We start from the raw sequence: 12,177 nt of genomic DNA on the forward strand, positions 1-12,177 counted from the left end.
TCATTAAATTGTCTTTTTGTCCAGTGACGTTTGGGCCAGAGCACATCGCTCCAGCAATCATAGTAACTTGACACATTGCTACTATACAGCTAAAATAGATACAACTAGAAACGTTGGGAAACGACTAGCCAAGAGTTTGAGGTACCATGATCATCCTGTCTAGCCAACGCCTTTCTCATTTAGTCAGATGAATTGAAGATATTGATATTGATTGCTGAGATAGAAACAAGTAATAGATAGATCAAACCAACCAATGAAAATGAACCATTCATTAAATTAATCGATAAAATATTTTTATGTTTTGTTGTATTTGGAAGTTGAGCAGGTGTTATCTTGTGAAGAAAACTCAAATATATGTTTAAATAAAAAAACTAAGCCTGTCAATACACATATATAATAATTGTAACCTTGTCATACATATTATTACATATCTGTCCGTATATCCCCATATATATCTGTAGCTATATATAATCAAAAGTGCATAAAACTCTACATATGTCAGACATGCCTGTAGTTGAACATAAGCTTTGTATAACTGCAACATACGCAGTCTAACGGCTTGCTATGCACCGGAAAAGGTTTATACAATTGTGACACAGCATGGCAGGTACATCGGGCCTGCTAGAGAAATGGGTCGGACTATATATCAGTATGATAGGCAGCTCATCAGGCCAATGAGAATATAGAGAGCGTGAACCTTTAAAGAGAGAGAATTACAAAAATAAAATGGTTAGACCTTGCTGAGAGAATGCATCAGCTAGCGGTTAGAGCCCTATATACGATACTAAAGGATTGCGAAATATAGTACATGTGTAGACTTAATTCGACATTTGCATAATGTTCTATCAAATATGAGTGATCGGTCGTTTCATCATTGCCTTCAACCAAAAGAACCTTCTGTTGAAACAAGAAGAGCTTGAAAGACCTCCCCATGTGTTGTCATTGAGCGTGTCAGTCTTTGACCAATCTGTATATGTGATGCTGAGCTCCGTGTTCCGATGTTGACACTTCGAATACAAATGCGATACATAGTAGGGTCTCCTGAGTGTCCTTGTTTGTCACAACCTGTAAGAGGTACAAGTACCCGATAAACTAGGCGTGTTTGACGCTGGATATTTTACTATCATTTTCCTTCATATTTGCTACTTGTGACTACATCATACATGATTTCCTTTACAGCTGAGGCAACAAGGAAACAAGACTAACCGATCGTTTTCATATTAATTCATATGCAATGTCCCACAATGCTAACATCTACCTTACCAGCACCCTTGAAATCTCATTGTGCTAATTATTACTATTAATTTAGTTTTTACTAATGATTCAGTTTTTTATATATAATTCAGTTTTTTACATTTAGTGTTTTTTGCAATCCTCCATAACCTCGAAAAATTACGACAGTTCCAAAACTGGCAAAGATAAATGACTAATAGATTGGAAGGTCCTGACTGGACAACGAGCTATGTAATGGGGGGGGGGTACATCACTTTCTCTGTGTAAGCAGCATGTACATGTATATTACTACTGTCTCTTCTCTAGTGACATAAATATCAAATGATAAATGTAAACCAATTACATTCCTAGAAACCTGATGATAAAATGGTTGCAATTATATGACTCACATCTGACTGACTAAGACGCCAAACATCTACAATAGTAAACATTACTCATCTGAAAGAATAAGAACTCATTTGTAAAGTTATGTTAGCAGATCTAAACATATCGTTTTTGTTACATTTTTGTTTCAAGTTTGAATCCCGAATGAATGGAAGATTCTCTTCATTCCATAGCGCGCATCTAAGGAATTAGGCCTACTCAGTTTAAAATATTAGTAAGTGGTTTTAAACAACTCGTAGCATAGAATGAGCCCCTACCATGAAATAATTGTAATAAAAATCAATGCTAAACCCATATCCAACACAGCTGCCGTATCCAACGCAGCTGCCGTAGCCATTACTAAAGAAAGGAGAGCCAAACTAACAATTTTGATGGTGCAGTACAGCCTGTTTATCAGTAATATACTATTTTTACAAAGTATACCCATTTTATTGAAGGTACAAACTTCAATTCCCATTTTCTACTGCGGCCTCTTTTTATTCTTTACATGGGAAAAAACATGATTTTATCATTTTCAATTTATACTCACGGGAAGCTTTTAAAGGACACGCCAACAACAATGTTGTTTATTAGTTTAGAGAATCTTGCATCACTCTGACTCGTGAATCAGTAAATTTTATTTAGGTAAAAATCGAAAATACAATTTTTAGATCAGCCCAATTTTGCTTCACATACGTGTATCAAATTCGAGAGCGTTTGGACAGTCAAACACAACGTATACGCAAAATGTCGTTCAGCCTTTCTTCAAACACCTGCGTTTATCCAGGCTAAGGATGAGGAAGACAAGCGTGAGAGAAGGTGAGAGAAGGGGGAGGAGGCAGTTTAGGTTGGATTATATGACTAGGTCAATTGATAAGGCCACTTGACTCTAGCTTGTTGATAAGATAAATTTTGAAACAATATGAAAAAGGCGTATATACAGCTCGCCTCTCCTGCTTCGTTTACCGGTGTATTTATCGGTGCTTTTAAATGAAAGATACAAATGGTTTCTTTGCAAAACTTGTACTGCTTTCATATTCAAAATTTATCGTTTTCCCAAGCAAAATATTAATACGTGATTAAATAATTCGATAAGAAAAACAACGAACAACTGTATAGCATGAACTTTCACAGCCTTATTGATAAAACCACATTCGCTTTCTTATAAATCCACAAGCTTAAAAGGTAAAGGACAATTAAGTGCCATGAAGGTGCGAAATCTGAATGAACAATATTGACACTCAGTTTATGGAAACACCAGTAGGTGTTATTAAGCGTAATGCTCAAATTAGCCATTCTAATCACAGTTTGTTATTGGTAATTAAAATATTTGGAGAGGAGTAGGGCATTGTGAACTTCTATGCTAGTATTATGTAAGGTGATACAACATATTTCCACTTGTCACATCATTAAGCTGTCAGTCTATACAGCTAATTCACCTGCCAAACCATTACGTTTGTTCTGTTTGCAAACTGTGCTTATGCATGTGAACTTGCACTTGTCGATGAAAGCGACATGTCGACCTAAATGAGAAAACCTCCTAGAATATTGCTGCAAAACAGGAGTCTTTGTCGTTTTGTAGACCCACAAATTAATCGCTACTGTATAGATTTTCTTGACTCTCTGGACCAGACTTCACACTAGAGACCATCCGTTAAAAACTAGTTGAGCAAATGCGTTATTATACACGTTATTATACACGATAGTTTTATTTGTCAATTATTTATTACCGTGTAAAATAGTTTTCTATTTGACACGCCCCCCATATCTCGACCACTACAATCAAGGAATTAGAGGATGCAATACTTCTCAGTATTACACAAGATGATACTGACGATGATATCCATTGTTGTGAAGGTGATTTTGGCTTGTGTAATATTCACTAGACCATGCAAGGCTCCGATTTACTTTTTTACTGTCAGAAAATACTAGAGGTGATGAAATCTGCGTGATTTAGAATAGTATCAAATACTTCTAACAAAACTCACTGTAACGTTTCCAGAAACTTCTAATAACATTTCTATCACCCTTGTTATTCGATTTGATTGTTTATCCTACAGAAGACTGCCAGAATTAGAATTAGAAATAGCCACAGCACAAAGAAGTGCGATGATTCAAAAGAGTTTCAAAATACAAGCAATATTATTTTAATGAATAAAGTTCCTGTTGAGACACGCTGCTACCTTTGTGATATCACTGCTGCAATCATATTATTTTGGCTAATTTTTACCCAGTGAATCAATCTTTCTAGAATTTTCAACACTGTATTTTGTCAGCAAGTGCTCGTCTTTATCACTTTTACACCAGAGCCTCAACTGTCAAGATGTGAGTTCTCTGGCTTTACATATTTCTTACATATATATTTTATATCTGACAGTGACAATCGATTACATCTTACTCATATTATTCAAGCATATTATACATATATTCTGCAAGTATTTTATATGCAAGTATACGGAGTGTCTACAAGTACGTAACTAACTCTCTTCTGGAAAGGTGCAATAAGGTATGATTATACATTTTTGTCTTTTGAATTTGTTGTAATTGCATCTTAACTATTATCATAATGTTTTTGTTGTTATTTTAACCTTAAAACTACTGTAACTGTACTTGTACCTTGCTTGAAATGCTTTATTACTTATATCATTTTATGTAGCAACATTATGTTAGCCAAATGCATATATCTTTGTAGTTTCACGGTGTTCTGTGGTGTGTATAAATAAAGCTACATATATACATCCCAACATCAGTGTATCATACGCAACAAAATCCAGGGGAGCAGTTACAGTGAAACTTATACACCAAGTGGAAAGTAACTTATGCCAAGCCAAGTGAGACTTGAACACAGTGCTGTATGTAAGAAAGAGTCTACAAGTGCCAGAGCCAAGAGTGACAAATCTTCGGAAAGAGTCTACAAGAGCCAGGGCCAAGAGTGACAAATCTTCATCAGCTTAACAGATAAGTTGGGCGCTCTAATCGATGTAACTAGTTACCTATCAGTCATCATTGAGCAAAGTAAAATTCTAGACAGACAACTTTAACCATTTTAGTTATTTGTCAATTTTGGTTTTTCTCAGATTTGATAACCTTTTCTTTTATCATTTCATGCTTGTTTATTTTCCTTAGCCGACTTTGCAATTGTTATTGCAACAGTGATATCACGCGCGCAGCAGCCAGTCAGCGATCTATTCATAGCATTGCACTGATTTTTGTGGGTACAAAATTCTGACCTATGACCCCATCCACTGACTTTCAAGCAAGTTTTACTTCTGTCAGCTAATTTTAGAACACTGCCAAAGTAAGTCATTTTCATTGCAGTGTTTTGTTAGGTGTGATAGACTAGGCAAAACTGAACGCAGTCATAAACCACACCATTCAAAGGGAAATTACACAAACACTTAAAATTTTCTGCATCACACCTGCGCTAAAAACGGGAAAACTTGAACATTTTCTTCTCATTAGTTGTAACTGACACATTAACCTTTGACACCCTTTAGCGATTGGTTTACTTATTGCTTTCAACGCCTTATTCAATGTTTACACTGTGACATAGTGGATGGTAGTGCTTTTCTGAGCAATGGCAAGTACTGATAATATTGAATCTATTACTCCAACTGATGAGCCTATAGCTGCAGCTAAAGAACTTACGACTGAAACTGGTGAACTTAGTACTGAAACTGGTGAACCTATTATTGAGACTAGTGTTGAAACTGAACAGTCAAATGTATTTGATGAAGAGCAAACAGAAATGCCAGACTCAAGCAACACTAAACAGAGAACAAACAGGCTCGAATGCCAGCAAAAAACTTCAACCTTGAAACAGGCTATTAAAAATATAAGTGTAACCCACAAATCATGTTTGACTGAGTTGCAAAAGCAGACAACAGAGCTGTCATTTAGCAAACTAAGAGCCATGCATAAAGAGCTCACTGAAGGTATAGAACACATCACTGCATTACATGATGACCTAAAGAAGTCTCTTGGTGACATCACACCTGAACTTAAGCTAACAAATGAAATAGATAGAATAGGAGCTGATAATAGAAGTATTATAGGACATGTTTTATCTACAATGAGTAGCGCGAGCGTGAAGCAACGTACAAGTGGTACGAAAGCCACGCAATCAAGTCATGGCACAGATTTGGATGTCGAGAATTTTCAGCCGAACTTAACACAGTTAGCAAAGACACATTACTCGAGTCATATCGACGAACCACAAACTGATAGCCAACTCCACCCAAACAGGGAACCGTATGAACTGCAGCATTCACACGCACCAAGCAGGTCTAGATCATCAATAACATCTTATAGGTCATCCCAAAGATCTAGGTCTAGCAAGACAAGCCAGTCGTTACGCTTAAAACAGGCCGAAGCAGCGGCCGCTGCTGCTGCAAAGCATGCTCAACTACAAGCTGAGATTGAATCTCAAAAACTAAAAGAGCAAAGTCTCAAATTACAGTCTCAAATGCAGAAAAATGAGAGCCTTATTACGCAAGCAAAAATGAAGGCAGAAATTCAAGCTGAAAACCAGCGGCAGAAAATCTTTGCACAAGCAATAGCAGAAGAAGAAAACGTGTTGATGAGACCACCCTCCCCTGTTGGTTATGAGGTGGAATATCAGCATCAAGCGCCTATTGCCAATGAGGCTAGCTTAGCACCTGTGGTTGAGACAGACCGAATGGCCCACCAAATAGTTGAAACTCCAATCAACCCACAACGCATCACTCAAGAGAGAACCGCTACTCTGCCTGGCAATGGTTTTACATTGGATCAGTCTCCAAGTACAACAGCTAGTTCACAAGAGCTCTTTGCCGATGCTTTAGCATCAGCAATTAACACTATCAGGATGAAGCCTGCTGAACCGCCAGTCTTTTGTGGAGACCCTCTCCAATATATCGACTGGAAGGTAGCCTTTGAGGGGCTGGTAGAAACAGCAAAGCATAGTCCTTTGCAAAGATTGACCCTTTTGCAACAATATCTGGGAGGCAAAGCCCAAGAAACTGTTGCAGGCTACTTTCGTGTGGGTACAGCTGACGCTTACAGTGATGCAAAAAGAAAATTGGACCGAAGATTTGGTCAGCCTCATATTATTTCGGAGGCCTTCCGAAGCAAGTTAGAGCAATGGCCTAGAATTCATGAAAACGATGGTGAGGGATTGGAAAGAATCTCTGACTTCCTTGATTCATGCCGTACAGCCATGAAAAATGTAAAAGAGCTAGAATGTCTGAAGGATCGACGAGAAAATGCTAAAATTATTGAAAAGCTCCCACTTTCAGTAGGAAGAAAGTGGGTAGCAAAAGCAACCCAGTTAGAAAAGCAAACTAAAGCCTTTCCTTCCTTCAATGAATTTTGCAAATTTGTGGCAGATGAGGCTGATGTTGCCACTAACCCTCTAGCACAAGCCCTAGCTACACGAGCTCATGGAAATTCACAAGTTAAACTTCAGCCAAAATCTAACAAACCTCAACAAAGGAAAACCAGTGCATTGCAAACTCAAGCAAACATGAACGCAATGTCAACTGATGAGAAAGTAAAACAACACAAGAAAAAACCATGCCAGAAATGTGAGAGAATCAATCACAGCACCAGTGATTGCAATGAGCTAGCAAAGCTTTCTCGAGACAAACAGATGTTTTACATTAAGGAAAATTCTTTGTGTTTCAAATGCATAAAACCACGTCATGTCGCCAATGAATGCAATAATCCAGCAAGATGTCGTTCATGTCATGAGCAGCATCCTACAATATTTCATGAGTACATCACCTCAAAAGGGTCAAGTAAACAAAGTCCACTGTCTAAGCCAACCAAAACTGTACCACTAGTGAAAGAAAACAAAGACAGTAGGGCTGATATTAAGGAAGACAATACCAGAAAAAATGAAACAAATGACAAGTCAAAACAAGAAAGTGGACCCAGCAATCGTTCAGTGAACTCAAATAATGCAAATAGCCACAAGCAAAGTGCAGCTCGTGTTATGTCTTGGACAATTCCTGTGTATGTTTCAAGTAAGCAACGACCTAATCATGAAGTTCTGGTCTATGCATTGCTGGATTCTGGGTCTAATACTAGCTTTATTACAAATAAAACTCTGGATAATCTCACAGCAAAAGTTTCAGACACAAAAGTCAAACTCAGTACACTCACAGACGTTCAAGGTTCACATGTGCATTGCAAAGAAGTGAATGAATTAGTAATCCGAGGTTTCAAACGGCAGAAGCGTTTGGAACTTCCTGCCTGCATATCTCAAACAGAAATACCAGTCAATCCTGAGCACATCCCTAATGCAATGTCCGTTCAAGACTGGTCTCATCTCAGGTGCATCTCACATGAACTTATCTCGCAAGAGGAAAGCGAGTCCGTTCACCTTGGTTTGTTGATTGGCAATGATCTTACACAAGCTTTCATACCTAGAAAGGTTATATCAAGAGCAGATCACGAGCCGTTTGCCAAATTGACAGATCTTGGTTGGTGTATCATGGGTAACACAGCCCAGACAAAAAGCAATTTGATTACGGTCCACAGGGCTGTCATCGAACCGATTGAGAGACAATATGTCACCTTTCAGGCTAATTCTGGTGAGATTCAAGATGATTTGTCCAGCAGAATTTTGAAGGTTCTTAGCTCTGATTTCAAGATCAATGAACATGACAACCATCACAATGCCATATCCATTGAAGACAAAAGGTTTCTAGAAATTATGCACAAAGAAGTCTATAAAGACCAAGAAGGGTATATGACCATGCCTCTACCTTTTAAGCAATACCCACCTGTCAATAATTCCAAAGCGCTGGCAACAAACAGGTTCAAACACCTAAAGAAAAAACTCCAAGACCCGGAATATTCTGAGCACTACTATTCGTTCATGAAACAAATTTTGGAAAATGGAGACGCTGAACTAGTTCCAGATTGTGAGCTAGATGATCCCCACTCGTGGTACATGCCACACTTTGGTGTGTACCACCCGAAGAAACCCGGAAAGATACGTATAGTCTTTGATGGTAGTGCTAAAGTAGGTGGCCAAAGTCTCAATGATTTTTTGATGCAAGGTCCTGATCAGCTCAGCAGTCTAATTGGGATACTAATGAGGTTCCGAAGGGAACAGGTCGGCATAGCGTGTGATGTGGAACGTATGTTTCACCAGTTTCGAGTTCATAAAGATGACAGAAACTACCTACGCTTCCTGTGGTTCGATGAAGAGGGTAAAGTAGTTACATACAGGATGAAAGTACACCTTTTTGGAGCAAAGTCTTCTCCGGGTTGTGCTACATTTGGGTTCAGAGCCTTGTGCAAACAAAGCGCTAATACCTATACCCCAGCTAAGCAATTTATTAATGCTGATTTCTATGTTGACGATGGACTTACTAGCGTATCCACACCGCAAGAGGCTGTAAAACTAGTGAATGAAGCCATATCAATATGCAGAGAGGGAAACTTACATTTGCATAAATTTGCATCAAACTCACAAGTCTTTCTGAGATCGCTTCCTGACACAGAGAGAAATTTAAAGGAAATACAACTGCTTGATGCGGATGGTGACTTTCAGCCAAATGAAAGAACTCTTGGTCTCATTTGGTCCATCAAGGCAGATTGTTTCAAATTTACCTCACAGATCAAAGAAAACCCAAACACAAGGAGAGGAGTTCTTTCGTCGATATCTTCAATTTTTGATCCTTTGGGTTTTGTGTCACCCTACATTCTACAAGGCAAAGGGATACTACAAGACATATGTAGGACATCTGCAGGTTGGGATGATCCTTTGACTACTAACATTTTGGCACGATGGGAGGACTGGAAATCTAGTCTTGATGATCTACCACTTGTTTCCATTGCCAGGTGTTATAAACCGACTGATTTTGGAACGATTTCAAAGGCTGAAGTTCATCACTTCTCAGACGCTAGCAACAGTGGCTATGGCGCAGTCAGCTACATCCGCTTAGTAAACAGTACCAGTAAGGTTCACTGCACTCTTCTCATCAGCAAAGCAAAAGTCACTCCTTTGAAAGCTGTGACTATCCCAAGGCTTGAACTGCAAGCAGCAGTTACAGCTACACAGATGAGTGCCATTATTAGGTGTGAACTTGGCATTGATGTTACTGAAACATTTTGGACTGACTCTCAAATAGTTTTAGGCTATATCAAGAATGAGACAAAAAAGTTTCATGTTTATGTGACGAACAGGATACAACAGATCAGAGATCGAAGCAACCCTTCAAGTTGGTTCTATGTTCCAACATCTGCAAACCCTGCTGACCACGCTTCTCGTGGCTTATCAGCTGGCCAACTAGCCACCTCTAATTGGTTTACAGGACCTGACTTTTTGTGGCATGAGCCTGTCCAGTTCCCTGAACAGCCACAACCTTCTGTGCAGGTTGATGATCCAGAAGTGAAATCTCACACCCTATTTGCCCAAAAGGACTACCCCAGTCTGGCCAAGCGCTTAGAGAGATTCTCTGACTGGAAGAAAGCTGTCAAGGTGGTATCTGTTTTCCTAAACAAGCTATTCTCTATAAGAAACACAGTTGCTAGTCTAACAGTTACACATCAGAAGGCACTCATTGTAATTGTTAGACTGACCCAAGAAGATTATCTGCAAGAAATCAAACTGCTGAAGCAACGGAAGCCAATTCCTCAGAACAGCCCCCTCTTCAAACTGAACCCCTTTCTAGATAAGTCTGGACTTATGAGAGTTGGGGGTCGGTTGGTCAACGATGACACAATATGTTTTGAAGAGAAACACCCTGCAATTCTCCCACGAAAAAGTCATGTAACCAAGCTGCTTCTGCGACATTTTCACCAGGAAGTAGCACATCAAGGTAGAAGCATCACGCTATCAAAGATTAGATCTGCAGGTTTTTGGGTAGTCAATGCCCATGCTGCAGTTTCATCACTGATATACCACTGCACTACTTGCAGAGAGTTACGCCCCAAACTAATGACTCCACAGATGGCAGCTTTGCCTGAAGCCAGAGTCACAGCTCAACCTCCTTTCACAGCAGTTGGGGTGGATTGCTTCGGTCCTTTCACTGTGAAAGAGAGGCGAACAGAGCTGAAGAGATATGGCTTAATGGTAACTTGTTTAGCAAGCAGAGCCATACATATAGAAGTGCTTGATGACCTCAGTTCCTCAGCCTTTATAAATGGACTCAGAAATGTCATAGCTATTAGAGGTCCAATTAGAGTAGTACATTGTGATAGAGGAACAAACTTTGTTGGCGCCATTTCTGAGATATCTGAAAAGGGCACCCTGGAGTTCAAGCTTAATCCACCTAACGCTAGCCATATGGGAGGCGTGTGGGAGAGAATGATTAGAACTGCCAGGAACGTCCTTAAAAGCCTATTGAAGAACCATGGTGGGAGGCTAGACACCAGCGGCCTTCGAACCTTGCTATACGAGGTTATGGCTATTGTAAATTCGAGACCACTATCTCCAGTAACAGACGAGGACAAACCTCTTACACCAAACATGCTTCTGACAATGAAGTCAGATGTCGTGCTTCCCCCACCAGGTAGATATGAAGACGCAGACATCTATTGCAGGAAACGCTGGCGTGCAGTCCAGCACTTAGCTAATGTCTTTTGGCATCGTTGGAGGGGTGAATATCTGACACAACTCCAAGCTCGCCAAAAATGGGTGAAAGAAACCCCAAACTTAACAGTAGGTAGCATTGTCCTCATTAAGGATGAGGATCTAATTCGAAATAATTGGACCAAGTGTAGAGTTGTAGAGTGCATTAAGTCTCCTGACAATCGAGTTCGCTCTGTAAAGCTTTTGCTTGGAAACCACAAGTCACCCACTAAGTCTAACAAATACCTTACAAGGCCAGTGTCAAAGGTTGTAGTGTTGGTGGAAGGCTCTGATAATGTAAACAAAGGTTAAAAATGTAGTCATTGGTTGGCTAAATATTTTGTTAAAATTCTAGAGAAATTTTAGGTGGGAGTGTAACGTTTCCAGAAACTTCTAATAACATTTCTATCACCCTTGTTATTCGATTTGATTGTTTATCCTACAGAAGACTGCCAGAATTAGAATTAGAAATAGCCACAGCACAAAGAAGTGCGATGATTCAAAAGAGTTTCAAAATACAAGCAATATTATTTTAATGAATAAAGTTCCTGTTGAGACACGCTGCTACCTTTGTGATATCACTGCTGCAATCATATTATTTTGGCTAATTTTTACCCAGTGAATCAATCTTTCTAGAATTTTCAACACTGTATTTTGTCAGCAAGTGCTCGTCTTTATCACTTTTACACCAGAGCCTCAACTGTCAAGATGTGAGTTCTCTGGCTTTACATATTTCTTACATATATATTTTATATCTGACAGTGACAATCGATTACATCTTACTCATATTATTCAAGCATATTATACATATATTCTGCAAGTATTTTATATGCAAGTATACGGAGTGTCTACAAGTACGTAACTAACTCTCTTCTGGAAAGGTGCAATAAGGTATGATTATACATTTTTGTCTTTTGAATTTGTTGTAATTGCATCTTAACTATTATCATAATGTTTTTGTTGTTATTTTAACCTTAAAACTACTGTAACTGTACTTGTACCTTGCTTGAAATGCT

General features: G+C 38.9%; 1 protein-coding gene across 1 annotated transcript in view; it reads right to left on the reverse strand.

Moving 5' to 3' along the window:
• Nucleotides 1-289: 289 nt before the first annotated feature.
• LOC137404706 (transcriptional enhancer factor TEF-1-like) overlaps nt 290-12,177 on the reverse strand; it is a 67,767-nt gene continuing 55,879 nt past the window's right edge. The window contains exon 10 of the mRNA XM_068090940.1: nt 290-1,065. Within this exon, the coding sequence (XP_067947041.1) occupies nt 952-1,065 (114 nt within the window). The 3' untranslated portion in view covers nt 290-951. The remainder of the gene's footprint in view (nt 1,066-12,177) is intronic.

Source organism: Watersipora subatra, chromosome 9 (genome assembly GCF_963576615.1).
Source record: "Watersipora subatra chromosome 9, tzWatSuba1.1, whole genome shotgun sequence".
Taxonomy (NCBI): domain Eukaryota; kingdom Metazoa; phylum Bryozoa; class Gymnolaemata; order Cheilostomatida; family Watersiporidae; genus Watersipora; species Watersipora subatra.